The following is a 17423-nucleotide window of genomic DNA, read 5'->3' on the forward strand; positions in this document are numbered from 1 at the left end:
ATATATCAGTTCTTTGCTATCAGTGATGACATATACAAAAGTGAAAGATGTTTTCAATTTCAGGCATAATAGCTAGCTTAGACTATTACACAGAAATAAATGCAAAAGTGTATTGTGTATAGTGTATCGGTACAAAATAATGATTTGTTTTTTGGTATCCCAATCAGTTAACCCCTCTATATGTAGCTCTAGTTTTTCATGTGTCATTTCCCAGAGTTTTTCAGGCATTATTCTGTGTATCTTGTTTTATGGGTTGCAGATGAACAGTTCATTTTGCTTAGGAATGTAACTCAAATAAAAGATATGGAAGTATTTGCATGACATTGAAAAGAACAGCTGGTCAAATCTTCTACATTTTTAGGGAATACTCCCTTCAGTGCTTCCCTTGTTGCCTTTCTTATCACTGGACCATCTTTTATGGAAGGAAAAAAGATAATACTGTTCCACAATTCAAAGCACTTTTCATGAAAACTAAAAATCAACTTCACCAGCAAGTCATACAAATCATGTAAATTTTGTTAATAGTGGGGTTTCCATTTTATGCTATTAATAGCTGATATATTTTGAACCTTCAGTGGCAGGTTAGCTATGAACATTAAGCTTTTATTATAAAATCTACGAATTACAAACACTAAGCTTCAACAATAAAATCTGCTCAGTATAAAGTTGTTGCCTCGTGTGAAAAAATATTCTTAAAAAACAGGCGTTTGTATAAATATGACCTATATTAAAATGTATGAATATTCAAAGTGAATATAAGGTTTAACATAATTCAGTTAACACTAGTTATGTCTGCAGCATTGCTGTATTAGTATGTTAATAGTCTTTGGGATTATTATTAATTAGTTTTAGTCCAATTATTACTCCCTTCCCAAAGCTCATGACCATAACTGAGTTCAGGGGTGTAGATTGATTGATAAATTGATAGTTTTGCTTTCATGCTAATCTCTCTTTACCAAAATAGACCAGCTCCAGTGTACACCCTGGAACATACCCTCTGTTCTCACTTCTTAAACATGGGAAACACAATCCCATGGATGTTGCAAAACCATTCCAATCCAATTCCAACAACCCCAAAAAATCCAGGGCCTTAAGGAACTAATTATGAATTTTATCTTCCCCAGGGCCTATGGAGTTGTTTAACTACCTCAGTGTCCTCACCTCTAGTGATGGGCACATCATCCCCCTCGACCCTAGGCTCTGCTTCTTCTATGTAAGGCGTGCCAGTGGGAGCTGTAGCTCAGGTGGTGGAGCAGATCCCCTATTAATTATAAGGCTGGTGGTTCAATCCCAGTCTACATGCCAAATATCCTTGGGCAAGATACTAACCCTCCACAACCCAGTTGGGTCATTTGAGCCATTTCGACAGCAGACCCATGTCAATAACATTACTACAGAGTGTAGCGTAAGTACAGCAGTGTGGTTCAAGTCCTTATGAATTCTCCTTTATATCAATGCATAACATGATGAATGATTAGGAAAAGACATGCAAGGTAATTTTGGGGGGCTGTTATGGACCGTCTAGGGGTGGCCAGACCATAACATAAGGGTGACCCATCCCCGTCCGACCCCAAGAAGCACATCACACAATTAGTACAGTTTGATGGTGATTTATTTACAATGTGGATTTAAAACAGGGAAAGGAGCAGACTATAACTTTAGGGTGGACCTAACGGCAGAACAGCAAACAAAAAGGAGCCTATCTCAAGGATAAATCAAACTTGCCTACTCAAAAGAATTAAACCAAACGACAGCAACTTACCTCCCTAACTAACAAAAACTTAAGAAAACTGTAATTAAACAAAAAGGCAGTCCTACATGCTCCTGTGTAAAACAAACATCACTAGACGGGTAACAAAGTCTGCGGGTTGGGATGGGCCAAGGATGAATGGCTGGCCGTCCATGGCGGTGTCATCAAATACGTTGCCAGTCCGCAGGAACCGACATTAAGACAGTCGTAACAGGGGCTGTTTGACTATAGTCTTGATGTTTGTTTTTTTCATTATCCTTTTGCATAAAACATCTGACCTATTATTTATATATTTATTATTATTACTATTGTTCTGTTATCATAATGAATATCTTAAAAAAAAAAAACACTATCAGCAGCATTTGTTTGTTATGATGACTGACACCTGTGTGTGTATGTATCTCAGTAATAAAGTATTTTTTTAACTGCACTGTGTGGTAGTTTGGTTTGTTTTTGTTTGTTTAACTAGGGGTTATGTACTGAACTATTTATTGAACTTATTTATTATAAGGTCGTCTACAGAGCAAATAAGCATACAATGTCAAAGTACATTTGTAAAATGAATGCAGACTATAGAGCATAGCCTATTAAGTATTTTTCAGGAACCATGTGTGAGGTATTCATTAATTAGGACTAAGCAGCAACGTTTCTGGTTTGTTGTGTTTCTGTAATTACTTAGGATTTTATGCATACCTTCTTGTTAAGCATTGCCAATTATTTTACCAGGAAATGTCAGTGTCTTGCAGAAAGTTAACAGCCCTTCCTCCTTGTTAGACATTTGAGCCAACTTTGTCTCAGATGTTGTTATAAAATATTGACGAGATGTCATGCAGCATTTTCACTGATGCTGAGTTATACTGTGCTTGTCATTCTGACTGGCCATGTAGAAATGATCTTGTGATTATGGTGCAATGTCAGGAAATAGAGTCTATTGTCTATTCTTGGAAGTCTTCTTTCTGCACTTTTCTCTATTTCCACTTTATTAAGTAATATTTGTATGGAAGAAGAAAACAATTTAAACACCATAGCCAACTCATCGGCCTTTAAACTAATTAAGCCTATAAACAGCTAACTAAATGTTACTGTTTCCGGTTTGCCAACTTTTGGCTAAACCAGACAATTAAAATTGTGTAAATGTTAGGTGTCAGGTGTTACGACAAACTGCATGTAAGGATTTTACAAAGATAAAAAAAATTAAAAACTCTTCCTACTTTCTCATTGAGAATGACTTTTTTTACTATTTATAATTTACAATATAGTTTTGCACACTTCCCCCATAGTTTCCTCTTAATTTTAACAATATTTTAAAATTGAGGATATGATTAGAGATGTTGAAGTTAATGTGCATTGGCCTAGTTATCTATTTTGTGCACTGTGAGCCACTAATCTCTCAGTTTGCTGTCAAAAGATAAAAACAAACCAAAACATAATACTCTTGGATGGCTCAAAGCCACCATACTGTCACTTTATCTATTGGCATACAAATCCTGATTAGAGCTTAAGTGACGCCTAGAATGTGGCAACAATCCAATCTAGCCTTTGTTCTACAGAAAAACAAAACTTTTCAAAGTTACACCCCTGAAAATTGATGTTCTGTATGTATTTAAACAAAACCTGTCACAGTGCATGTAGTCATTATTTGAAAAACCCTGGGCTGTTGTATTCCAAGCCAAGGCCACAGCCAAGACACAAACTTAGGTCCAAAATGGTAGAAACAACAGCCCAAAGAAGCCAGTTATGTATGCCACACATCACATCTTGCATAATACAATGTCAACATTCATTATATAAAGTAAATTAGTCTATGCTGATGTTATTACATTCTTGTGTGCTTTTAATGTAGAGAGAACTGTTGCTGTGCTTAGAGCTTTGCTGACCTAGAACTTGGGTAGAATTTTTCACTTCTTAATGTGTCCTCTGAATCTACTCATGCTAACCAGAAAAACTCCACTACCCTATAAGAAGGGATTTATTGGCAAATGTATACCCAACGGCACATCTTACATCAAAAGTAGACTTGATTCTTAATTAAACTGATAGAACACAGCAACAGTGACACCTCTGTGGTGCTCTGCCTCAGTAAAACTGAACAGCCACTAAAGTTTCTTCTGAGTAATGATTAATGCATCCAATTTCTGTGATCTGTATTGAGCGTAGCATCATGGGTAATTAAATGATGGTCTACAGAGCACTGACTGCACTCATAAAATGACAAGGCCATAATTATCATGAAGCTTGGTTACCCTCTGACTCAAATACTAATTGCGCATCAATAACCAAGCAGAATATGTCACCAAATTAAAACCTCAAACAACTCAAGCTGTACAAACAGTTCAAAGCTATAGCATTTCCGTCAAGGACATCAAATATATGCATGACTTCACATACTTTATATTCACATATTTAGCAATTTCACAAGCATATTTGGTAAGATGCAAATTCAACAAATACAATCTGAGTTAAATATATTTACATGGTCAAGAATCAGAATTGCACAGAGTTGTCTAATGTAATAGATAGTGCTCCAACATGCTAGGAGATATCTTTGTTGTAAGAGGTCCAGTCTGTCAGACAGACCAGAAAAACAGATATCAATGCCAGATTCAGGGGGCTTTCTGCCTCTTGAGATCAGATTTAGCTTGCTTTATAGACACCCCAAATGGATAAGGGCATGCTGTAGATCAGTCAAGATGGAGAAACAAGACAGAAAGTGCCCACATCAACAAGCCACAAACAACGAGAAAGAGCCTCAACAATTCCACTATAACAGAGACCCAGATTTAAATGTTCACTTCTCCACCAGCATGGCATCAGTACTCAGCCTATTAACCATAGAAACAGAACCACAATCACAGGGAGGGAAGAAAACTATTAATAGGTAGGAAACTATAACGGAGATACACTTCAGTGATAAAGCCAAGAAAATACCTAATCAACCTTTTAAGACTAATAGGATGAAATTATTTTTGATATTATTGTATTTGCTTTACAGTTACAAAGCTCATCATCAAAAAGATTGATCAAGAATTAAAAACTATATGTTTAACAATTACTTATGAGACTGAGCAGACAGATGGTTAAGAGATCTGGGATTGATCTGAATTAACTTAAGAGTTGGATTTAAAATCAAGATTTGGACATGAATTGACCAAAATTGGGGAAACTTTCAGTCTGAGTATAGAACACATACTGTGGGCAAAAATATAACTTCTCCTAGTGAATATAATAACAAAGATGAAGAAGAGAGATGTGCTTTGATGAGGCAGTTATACTTCTTCATGACACATAAACTTGTATTGTTTTAAAAATGTCAGTGCAACCTCAAAAACAAACGTACAGTACTGAGAAGCACATATACAGTAGATATACCTATATAGTTTACTTTGCTAACATTTATATCAAGCATGTTATTCTTATGATTCCCGTTCTCCTTGAAAATAAATAGAGCAATAAAAAAAGATGCCCAGCCCAGTCTTGTTGACATTTTAGGAAGTCCTTCTGGAGCAGTAAAGTTGCCCATATGATGGATATTAGAGCTCTACAGACTGTGGGAAAACAAAATGAGAAATGCTTATGAATGTAGAGGTGCAGAACAGAAGGAGTGAATGGAGTGAAGGTGGCTAAAATCCTGCAAGAGCAGAATGCTGAAAAACACTAGTAGGAAAAAGAAAAACTAGTGACCTATGTAAACAGTCCATCAGTAAAAAAAAAAACTTCAAAATATAGAGTAAAACAAGACATGTGCTTAAAAAAGACAGCACAGGCAGCTATGATAATGGACACTAACCAAAGAACCAGATAAAGAAACCCTCAATAATCTTTACTAAATCTTTTGTTCTTTTCAGTACACTGGTTTGTAAAGAAGCTCTCCAGAGGCAAGTCGCCGTTTCAGCTCTTTCCAAAGCAGTTCCCTCTCCTTCTGGGCCCCCTTCATGAAGCCTCGGTTCTCCTGTGCTCTCCGAGACAGGTAGGGCATTACCTCATTCACTGGTCCATAGGGAACATACTTATAGACAGGGAAGCCTGCCTGGCCTGGAGTGAAACAAAAGAAAATGGGATTGATAAATGTAGACAAAAACTATTTCTCTCTGTATTTGTCAATATTATGAAATTCCTTTTCATAAAATATCATTTTGACTGACTAGTTTAAATGACAGGAGAGCATACTTTTTACAGATTATTTTGGACAAACTCTATAGAACCACAGCATGAGCATCATCTTGATTGGTTTCTCTCACTGAATGTTTGCTACGATCTGTGTAATCAGACAAGACTGCAGTATTTGCACTGACATCCTCAGTTTACAGCATTTCTATTTGAAGATTTCCTCTCGTCTGTCAGTTAGGCTCGCACACTGTGAAACTGCTTTGCCAGGGCTTAACTCTTTAGCTCTGTCGAAATAAATGTTGTTTTAACTAATCCATCCAAAACATTATAACATGATACAATAAACTCTGTCCTGACAAGCACATCCTGAGTAACAGCTTATCTGAAAACTGAATTATAAAAACTAAGTAAGGTACATTTGGTGCAGTAAGTGATGGACAAATAATATGGGTCTCAGCTCCAGTCTGCTTTATTTTATGAAACAACTTTATTGTTTCAGAATTCAAAAGCAGTGCTGGCTGCTCCATCCCTCAAGAAAGCAACAAAGAAACACATGCCTGTCTGTTTACATCAATACTGGTCAAGGCCATGTCAGCTTCAGCCTCACATTGACAGACAACTGCCTGCCGCCACTATGTCTAGCTTTGACTGACAAACAAAGCGCTGAGATCCAGAAGAGGCACTTCGTTAAGAGGACTGTTCAATACTGAGGTGTCTCGGCTCATATGTCATGCAGACTGGCTTCTACATGTGCACTCCTTGGGGCCTGTGAGGTACGTTTGTGCAACTTAAAGGTCTTATGACAGAGTTGAAAGCATCACAGGGTGTATGGCCTGTCTGGCTGGCACTGTCAAAATTATTCTTACCATTTATGACAAGACAGATTGGTACCTAGACATTGCATGGTTGTGTATTTCTGCTTCTGTACTTTTCTTACCCAGTGGGAAGCTGATTTGATCACACATGCCCAGTAGCTGACCAAAGTATACCTTGTTTTCTGTGGGAATGAGACCCAGCTCATTCATTCTGATTGAGAGAGGATAAACATGTAAGCATGTTTATACAGATGCAATTTTGTATGAAAGAATTATAGTTTTAAGTTTCAAGTTACTGGATACAGCATAAAATTTGCCTTGTTAAGGTGTGTTTCACTGTGTCTTCATTGTGGGAAGCCACCATTACATTTGCTTTTCTGTTGAGTGCAATCTCATCCAACACATAGTCCAAACACCTTGCACAAATACATGACACACAACAGGGACAATTTAGGTAGTCATAATAATGGGTTTGTTTGTCTTTCAAGTAGGAATTAGTAACTTATTTTATATTGTTCACTATAAAATATGCATTTTTATTATATTGTGCTTACACTGTTTCATGGCACATTGAAATAAATCAATTTCATCAGCAGATCACATTTATTGTAAGGTGTGGGACTACTTTTACAAACCTATACTCCATAAAATATCTCTATAAACATCAAGTATTCACAGTATGTAAACAGAAATCTGGCCCTGTTCATTTGTTTCTCTGTTAGTAAGGCTATATTAATACACATATTCATAACCACCATCTGCATGTTCTGAATCCACCTCATGTTATACTGTATCCAATTAAGCATCCTGAGTTTTTTCTTCATTGATTACATTATTCCATCAAAATCTTCTCAAACTCTTGAGACGAAAGCTTGTTGCCATAAGAACAAGACTGCAGTAACTCCAAATAAAAGACTCTGTCCTCTGTGGTGTTAACCGGTGCCTAAAAGGTTGACAGTTTAATTCTGTTATTTAAAAAAAAAAACTACAGTAAGCAGACTGTTCCTCTCTGAATATGAAAAAATAGAGAGCTTGGCTAACAGCAATCAAACTCTACATGTGTAGATTTATGCAGAACAAACAGACTGACAAGCCTTGGCTCTTACCTGTGGTACATCCTATTGGTTGACTCATAGTCAGGGTTAATAGGGTCTTCATATCCAATCTCTTTGGCCCTTTCTCGCTCCTGATACATGTAGGCCCCACGCACCAGCTTGGCAGCAAAGTGCCAACCCTCACGTCGAGACAATTCTACATCCATAGTTACATTGTCATAGGCCTCCTGCAGAACAAAAAGGAGGAGCACCGATTCATGAAAATCAAGTCCTCTAAGTTTAGGTACCAGTTTTAAAACATGTTTTATATACAGAGCTGACCGCATTTCCATGTTTATTACAAGCAGAAATGTGCAATGATATACCTGCTTTATTTTTACAGAAGGATTAGTCGACTTAATCTGGGTTACCTGTCCTATCTACCTTTACATAATAAATAAAATGACGTGTGTAAAAAAACAAAAAAAGAACTATGGAAGACAAACTCTGTAAAACATGAACAATGCACCAGGGCTGAGGTTAGCATCTGAGCAAACCATAAGACTTTTAGATAGGCCTGTCCAATGTGGAGATGATGTATAGCACCACAGCATATCAGCACAATGGCAGGGCCGAGGGTGATGATTTGGGCTTGGTTTGCAGCCACAGGACCTGGATACCTTGTATTCTACGTATGTGGAAGGATTTTAGATATGAGCTCATTAGTTAGCTTGGATCCAAAGGACAAAAGAAAATATTTTATAAGAATCAAGGTATTAACCTCTCAATCAACTCGAGACCTGTGCGTAAACAAATGCCCACAAGTGAACCAAAGCAACAACCGCATAGTGAAATGTTTAAAAATTCCTCCAAATGATGTGAGAGACTGCAGAAGTCCTACAGAAAATAATGACTTCAAGTTTTTTCCTGTAGGCGGTTCTATAAACTATTGAACTATGAGGAGTATTTGGTTTTTCACAGGATTGCACACAGCTCTGTGAAAATTTTCTTTTTCATGACTGTAAATGCCAGCAACATAAAAAATAAAACACTCACAATAAACCTTTGTAGTTATGTTGTAACCAACAGATAATATTCTAAAAATACAACTATTATGAACCTATTATGAACCTATTATGAACCTATGCACTTTTGATATCATAATGATAATAATAATGCTGAAAAAAACACACAAAAAATAAATCACCATATTTCCACCACTATTGTTTTCTCGTCTTTGTCGCGTCACTCTTTCGAGCCCAGCTTGGCTGACTAATAGAAATCTGTTACATGCTGGCATTTGGACCTGTCACAGCATGTTTTCTTCGATAAAAATTACAACGGCTGTGTCACTGGATCTCATTAATAAAGAGAGGAATCTCCATCTGTTTTGGTTTTATTTGTTTGGGGTTTTTTAGCTATTTTCAACAACTGTTCATTGGATCTATTTCAAACACACTGAATATATTACTAACCTAAAGAAGCACATTGTCAAAACTTGAGGTTTCTTGTGAGCTGAGAACATGGATTTAATCACTCAGTGACAATAACAATCCTCCCATTCACCACAGAAACATTTTGCATAAGCAAGGCATTAGTAGAAGTTTGCAGCTTTGAAGATCTGTTTTTGTGCCCGCTGTAGGCCCCGACCTTTAGGTAGCATTGATAGGTGTTGAAAATGACAGGCTTTTCTCCGTTGTAGGTCCTCTGCATCTCCAGTGTTAGTCTGCTAATGGCTGGCTGGAAATAGGTTTGCTCTGCATCCACCATCAAACGAACACCACTCTCTAGGGCATGCTGAAACATGAAAGATCTCATTAATTTGGTGTAATATCATCTAATATCCTAGAGTTTCATTAAAATAGTTTTCAAGGTTGAATTAATGAACATTTTTTATTAAATAAATGAAACAAAAGAATCAGTGATTCTTAACACTGTGACATTAAAACACAGTAATAATAATAATCCCTGTAATTATTTTTAATTATTATTATAATTATACCAGTGCAGCTTTTACAGACTATAGTAGCTATATACTTAAGGAAATTATATCGTATTTGCAAGATTTACAAATCTCATTTAACCGATACACATAAAAACATCTTACTAATCGCATATAGTTGATCTATAGGTGTTTATTCATAGTAGTTAAACAGCAAATTGCCTCTAAGTGTGGGCATGTTCATGTATGGTAATCAGTCCTTGTGGCTGGTATGTAATTACCTTCGCCAAGACATCTACACGCTGTAACATCCGCTTCATTTGTTGATCCTCCTCTACAGTGAACTTCCCCAGCAGAGGCTCCAGTTTACCTAGCTATGAAAACAACCCAGGAGAGAATCCACTGTAAGATACTAATAAACCAAATATCACACAGCATGACACCTATTAGTCTTCCCACTTTATCCAACCATGAGCTGGCCTGATTTCAAAACCACAGATGTATGCAGTCTAACGTGCCCAGATTCTTCACACACAATTGATCCAGGCTTCTTCTTAACCCAGGGCTAAGTCATTCACCCTAGAAATTCCAATGAATGATGCAGAAAATCTGCAGTTAAAGGTTGCAGACTTTTAAGTAAATAAAACTCCAAATGGCTGTTTACTATTTGCAGTGTAATTGAGCTGATTGTGTTCAAGGTCTGGTTATAGTAAAATAACTTCAGATAAGAACATTTAAACTGCAAAAAGCCCTTCATTTTCACTATAGCAGCCAGAGAGCAAATGACCATTTAGTAATGAAATCCTTATTTTAAATGTCATCACAATTAATTACTAATTTTGCTTCAGTTTTTCCAGTTGCTTCTGAAATGAACATATTACAACAGGGAACAAAAATAACTGGATCAATAACAACAGCCTATGGCAGCTACAGTACATTTGAATGAATTGCTTAGAAGTCAGAATTAGCTCAGCAGGTGCAGCTGACACTTAAAACTCTCCTGCCTGCTACAACCTGAAAGCATGCCAAACTTGGAGCAGTATTATCTAAGTCAACTGTAGTCTCCAAGGAGTAATGGTAGAAATATATTTTAAAAGTGTTTTTTAATTTTGAAAACTGTTTTATTTAATCTATTGTATCCCAACAAAAAAATCTCTCTCTTTTTCAGGATTCCATGCTACTGACCTCTACATTTGGAACAACAAGCAGATCTGATATCTTTGTTCTGTCATCTATTAGGCTGTTCCAGTCAAGCATGTCAATGCATCTGTCAGGAAAAAGGATGGAAAGTATTACAGGAACAGGGTTTTGGTGAAACTATTACCAGTATCTTTTTGTTACCAGAATCTTTTTTGTTTTGTTTTTTTTTGTCTTACTGGCCACTTTGTGGATAATTGTGTTTTTAAAGTGAAAGACATATTTATAGCTACCCCCTTTTTATTATTAATCATTACTTTCATTACTTGCCGGATTTTGTCAGGTTAGCAGAAAGGAAAGTGATGATTATTTCTTCCATTTTTTAGAAGCAGTAACATACATTAAAGGGATCGTATTTTATAGTATTGAACATTGTATAAAATAAATTATCAAATGCATGAACTAAGAATATCCTCTTTAGTTTAATTTACTTTATGAAATTAGTTTTAGTTTAAAATTTCCATACCATTTTTTTCATGAATTACTTCTTCTGCAAAACTGCTTCACAACTAATGAAATATTTCTCTGTGTGCAACACGTCTTTTATAACTATTTGAGAAGTCCGGTCTCGCTTACCCTGTCGAGTCCTCTTTCCTTCCTGTAAACCAGCCATAGAAGTCACCATTTGCGCCCAGTTTGGTCATGAACTCCTATGAGAATACAGAGATTTAAAGTTCTGCACAACACACACTAAAAACATGTCTTGCATTATCCCAGTTGTGCATTTATGGAAATGTAAAACCTATCTGACATGTTTAGCACATATTACACAAGTATCACCATAACTCATCAATGCGAAAAACATGGAAAAAGAAAAAAAATACTACCTGCAGTTGTGTAAGCTCCAGCCTCTGCTCTAAGGCCTCCAAGCCATCTTTACCCTGCTGTGACGCTAGGAAGGTGAAAAACCGCCGCCATTTCACCAGCACCTCTGAGAACTGGAGCTTTTGTAGAAAAAAAAGTAGTGTCATTCAGCAAGACTAAAAGCTTACACTGACTTTTTCATCGCTCTTTAGTGCCTACCAGAAACTGAGGTCGTCCTAGTGCAGTCATTTTGATGGCAGAAAAACCATCCATTGAACTCCCACCTACAAGTGGCACATAACATTAAAATAAATGAAATGACAAAAAGCTAAAGATAACAGTGTGACGGTACGATAGAATGATGTCTGGTGTCATAGACTACAACTTCAATGCAAACACATACAAGTGTGGCTTCTCCTGTGTTTGCCTACCAGACGCTTTGATGCATTTGATAAAGGTTTCCATATGTTGGTCACATTTGGCCTCGTCAGCATAGAAATATGTGCGGGCTCCGGTCACTCCCCCACGGCGGTCGCTGAATTGTTTGTGCGCTTGATATTTTCTCTCTCTGTGGTCCTTGCCTGTGAGTGAAAAAGACATTTGCATATCATTACTTTTGATTACATCTCACGGTACAGTTTGTCCACAAATGAGGGGGAAAAAATAAGGCAGCTTACCTATGTTCTCTTTCTCTGCAGCAGACACACATGAGCTAAAACAGAAGTTATATGAAAGGATAAAAGATCATGGTCATGAATTTAGGCAACTTCAAAAATGTGAAAACTTGCACTATTTTCTGTGAACATTGTGGTCTTGTGGCACTGGCATGCTCGAGGCTGCAATTGTGTTTACTGATGCTGAATTTCTGCTGCTCACCCTCTGCAGAGGGGAGTTGCAGCATCACTCCACACTTGACCTATTCCCCCCTCATCATAAGGCACAGGGGAGCTCATGTAACCAAACAGATGACTAAACAGTAAGCATCCTGGACATCAGAGACATCAAGAGGCTTCAAAGCCAGGAAAACTAAAGGGAGCCATATTCTTTTAACTTTGCTTGCTTTTGACAGGGACTCTTTTTAAAAGCAAAATCTACAATGGAGTCCATCTGACATGGTCTAAAAGTGTACTATTTTAAATGTTGTTTTTTTCTTTTGTCCTTCCCTTGCATGATAGTTTTTTATATACAATCTGCTTATGCTTAAAAATAACAGAGAGATTTACTATTTCCTAGAAATTTTTTTGCTATCGTTCAGATACTATTGATTGATTTTCAGCCCTAAAAAATAAGACGCCAAATCTCAGAAAATTAAATTGAATTAAACAGGTTCAGTGGACAGTGTCGGTGTCAAATAACATTTGTGTTACGCTCTCTGTGTCACATTTGGGATATATTTTATCGCCAGCACAAAACACTGGCACCCAGCTGCTTTAAAAAGCATGCAAGCCTTCAAAAGCGTGCATTTGTCAAATCTAAAGTGTAAAACTGGGAATGTATTTTTAGTATAGATGGTCTACACATCTAAAGGCTGTCACTGTAAATATCATGCGTTCAACATCAAGCCAGGATTTGCTTCTGTTCCTTATACAGTATCTTCCTTCTTTTGGAAGAAACTGACTAATGTTGTTGCTATCTTGACATATGACTGGAGAGCTTGTCAAACCTGCCGTCTCAGATCAAGCTGGCTTAATGTGCCTTGTCCTACAGTCTCAATGTTTGAAGGTGTATGTTTGGCAAACAATATCTTTCTAGGCTCAGATTTGATACCTCGCTTGATGTTTCTAAGCAGGCATCCCCCAACACAAAGGATATCAAAGCTGTGCCATGACATCTTGTTACTAGTGATGAGGTCTAAAAAAATATATGCAGTTAAAATAAAAGGGAGTTTATAGCAAAGAGCTTACCTAGAAATTTTATCACTTTACAGAATGTGATAGGATGACAAAAAATTATGTCTGGCTCAAGATGTTAACCATAACTTAACCATAAGATACCTGACTGGAGGTAGCCCCATTTATTCCTCACATCTGAGCTTTATAAAACTAGAGATATTCTGAGAGTTAGAAAAGGTCAGTCTTTTTTCCTCAATCTTAACTTTTTTGCTAAGTATATCTGACAAGTACATTTGTCATTTTTACTTCAAAGAAAAAGGAATCAAAATATTCCCTTTTCTCTACTGATTTGTCTCTGGAACATCTCCAAAGAGGACCAAAATGGCCCTCATGAATTACTCATAATGCATGAATGCCCAAAGCTGAAACTAAAGTAAAAGTCCTGCTATTGCCCACAGAGATACTGCTTGCATAAGGTTTGCACTGTTGTCCAAGTTTACATCATCTCACAGATCACTTAGGAATCCCGTCACATGGGCTGCACGAGGCAATACCTAGCAAGTGAGAAATTCTCTTCAGCCAGCCAATTCCACACTAGAAAGCCACAAGTATGCCAACAATTCATGGTGTAAAGAAGATCGACCTCCTGGCTGCAATAAAAACACATCTATATTTTGTATTAAACTACAAGAAAATGCAAAAAATGTGCTTTTGCTTTGTGTTGTTTTGTTTTTTTAATCTGTAATATGTGTAATACAGACAAGCATAGCCTGAATTCAATGTGTCTTTGACAGTAATTGCATGCAATTTTGGGCCTGCACCAATTGTGAAATTCTAGGTCAATACTGATATGTAAAAAAAACAGTATAGATAATTTTCTTTGTATTCCCCATTTTGTGCAACAGGGGAAAAAATCATTATCAAGAAATACATTTTTTTGAGTTATTTGCTCCTTCACCACATTATAGCTGTTCTCACAAATGAATTCCAGGTTAAGTTAAGTCAGGGCACTGTCCACAATTGCCCTGCATCCTGTACAGCATAACAGGAGATAATACCAATCAGAAGTGTTCATAAAACTGAAATTACTCACTTTGGTTTAGGTGAGAGCTGCTGCATGGGTAAGCAATTGTCTGTTCTATTCTCAGATGGATGCATTAGATATTACACCGACATTTTACCAGGGCGCTGGCAGGGTAAAAACTGTTAAATGTGCAATTCAGCTGCGTCAACCACTTGTTTTCTCACATACAGCTCCACTGGGTCGTTCCGATAAACAGGGCTGCAGTACAGGTGTGAAAACAAACAAATTAGGGACAAGGGATCCAAGAAATCAAGACTAGAATATTATTAGGACACAGCAAATATCAGCCACTGCAATAGTTGAAGGTCATTTAAAATTAATAAGCTGATGGCAGTCGGCAAAGCAAATACTGCCTAATATATTGGTACATCGCTGTGCCTATTCCAGCTGACACTGCGCAGGAAGCAAAGAACAGTCTGGACAGGGCACCAGTCTATTACCCATGCTAACACATTCCAAACCTTCAACCAATTTAGAATTACACATTCATCTCTGGTGCATGTCCTTGGACAGTGGAAATAAAAACCTGAGCCCAAAGATGTGCACGTTAGGCAACAAGCATGTCAAAACCTTCCTTCTGTGAGGCAACAATGGTTATCACTGTAACGGGATTGAGTCTATTGTATTATTAAGTAAAGCAATAGAATTTTCATACTCCATTTCTTTCCGCTCCGCTTCCTCCTGACTGATGTCTTCCTCAACACTATAGTCCAGGACAGAGCCGACGCCGAAGGAGTGGTTCTTTTGAATCAGTGGCTTGATGTCATTGTGGTCCTCACCAGCCACAAACTGACCATAAAATGTCATCTTCATGAACTGGTCAAAGGTTTTCTGGCCTAGAATCTTCTTAGCTAGATCCATTACCTGGGCAAAAAGGGAAGGACATTACATACATTACATTTCTGATTAGTAATTCTAATATGTTTTGGGCTTTCATCATGTCTTTTACATCGTCCCCATTGATTATGTAAATATGTGTGCCATGCTGGATGTGTTTTAATGCACTCTACTCCCATGTATATAACACATTTGCTTAAAAGTCTTAGATGAATGCAAACTGCCTTGTGCCCTGATAGATTTATACCGCAGCCTGTATGCTAACAGTACACTACAATAACAGGACAGCTGAGGTTATGTAACGTGGACTGGATAGTTGAAAAACAGGTTGTAACTTGAGAGGTGTGCATTGCATTTAAGGGTGGAGCAGAAACTCTTAGGCCTGTCTTCATATGAGAACATATATAGCCTACAGTACATTACTTTACATACAGCCTATGGTTCAGATTTGATCAGCTGACAGAACTTTTGTTTACCTTCAATGCTACTTATGGCTGACATAAATGGGAATATTCCCATATTGTTTGAAAAGAAATTGTCAACATCACTGTCAATGCTATATCTATTAGTAAAAAATAACATAGTAGCAATTAACTTGTATTATATAGTATATAATATAATATTGTATTATACTATACAATTTATCGTCCAGTGACTTGCTTACACCTGTTTTCATTTGCTTGTTATGCGAACGTTTCACATAGAATTCAGTATTTATGCTCAACTTTATTTTTTAAAAAACTGTAATTAGAAAGTGATCTGAACACCTAAAGGCACATTAACAAACAGACTTCGTGTTAAATTGCCGGGCTGCGCGGTGAGATAGCGCCTCATTACCTCTTTGTTCTTATCAACCAGGAAGTCATATGAACAAAGTTTGAAAACCACCAAACTTCTGAGCAGCTCTAATGAGTCTTTGCTCTTGTAAGCCTCCCGGGTCTGCTCAAAGTCTACGGAGATCTCATTAGCAGCAGCGGCGGCGGTGCCTTCTCTCCTTCTCCCTCCTCTCCCAGACAGCCCGGGACACTCTGACCCGCCGCGGCTTCTGACACCGTCATGCTCCGTCTGGGCCGTCGAACTGGAGGTCACGGTGCAACGTACTGCTCGGTTTAAGACTAACTGTTTAAAGTGGATGTCCGCCCTCGCCCGTTTGAGGGCTGGCACGGTTTTGACGTAAAACATCAGCGGATAGCTGGCCCGGGTATCAGCACTGAGGTGAAGCTAGCACACCAATAGTGTTTGCTAGCTGCGCGTGCCCCACTGTAAACAAACTCGGGCCAGAACGGGCACATTATTATCACTTGGTTGGTGGATTGAGACGGTGACGCACTCACGGCTTCCTTCCCGAAGTTTCCCGCATCGCTCCACCAGCGCGTTTTTTTTTTCTTTTAATTGGCAACGCTGTCAACTTCCGCAGAAAACACGAATTACCATGACGTGTAGAGGTACAAAAAAAATGCTTGTTTTACATTCCACTACACATTAGGTATTTTCCTAATAAACATCTTGTTCACTGTGTTAGACTCATGGATTAAATGGAAATTTCTTAGGATATAACTTAAAACATTAAAATAAGCTATATTGGTATTTCTTCAGCTTCTGTAGCTGAATTTGCCATCACTTTGGTATAGCTACATATATCGCTTCGGCCTCCTTCCTCTGCTTCTTCTCAACTACTACGTCCGTTATCTGGAAGTCCCACAGGTCATTCTTATCCAACCTTGGGGGCGTATCCCATTTTGACCTCGGGACTTTCAAGGCCATACACTGCGCAGATGTACTATGCCAGCCACTTGGTTATGTAGTTGCATGTATGCACTGTCTGCTAGCGTCGTGCAACAACACCGTCTGCATACATAGATAAATAGTACCCATATGTTATTATCCAAATTATATTAAAAAATTATGCTTTATTATGAAATGGGCACATTGTACGATCATGATCATGTCAGACCTTTACTCAAGTTTTCTTGGATAAAACTTTGTTTTATCACCTGTAAATTAGTATCCATTTGGGCGTT

The 17423-nt window shown here is 37.6% G+C and overlaps 1 protein-coding gene across 2 annotated transcripts; it reads right to left on the reverse strand.

Moving 5' to 3' along the window:
• Window positions 1–1594: 1594 nt before the first annotated feature.
• prodhb (proline dehydrogenase (oxidase) 1b) lies at window positions 1595–17020 on the reverse strand. 2 transcript variants are annotated; one of them, XM_084946715.1, is made up of 14 exons: window positions 16240–17017; window positions 15221–15429; window positions 12327–12361; window positions 12081–12230; window positions 11869–11933; window positions 11673–11789; window positions 11422–11495; window positions 10834–10915; window positions 9930–10022; window positions 9357–9503; window positions 7779–7954; window positions 6990–7088; window positions 6795–6883; window positions 1595–5782 (listed from the first exon to the last, which is right to left on the reverse strand). In XM_084946715.1, exons 1-14 carry the CDS (start codon window positions 16582–16584, stop codon window positions 5592–5594), a joined length of 1872 nt encoding a protein of 623 aa, XP_084802841.1. In that variant the 5' UTR covers window positions 16585–17017; the 3' UTR covers window positions 1595–5591. The 2 variants fall into 2 exon arrangements, with proteins under 2 accessions (XP_084802841.1, XP_084802843.1); XM_084946717.1 differs by lacking the exon at window positions 6990–7088 and having other exon boundaries at window positions 16240–17020.
• Window positions 17021–17423: the final 403 nt, after the last annotated feature.

This window comes from Perissodus microlepis, chromosome 12, assembly GCF_051167445.1.
Source record: "Perissodus microlepis isolate ML-2025 ecotype Zambia chromosome 12, ASM5116744v1, whole genome shotgun sequence".
Lineage (NCBI taxonomy): Eukaryota > Metazoa > Chordata > Actinopteri > Cichliformes > Cichlidae > Perissodus > Perissodus microlepis.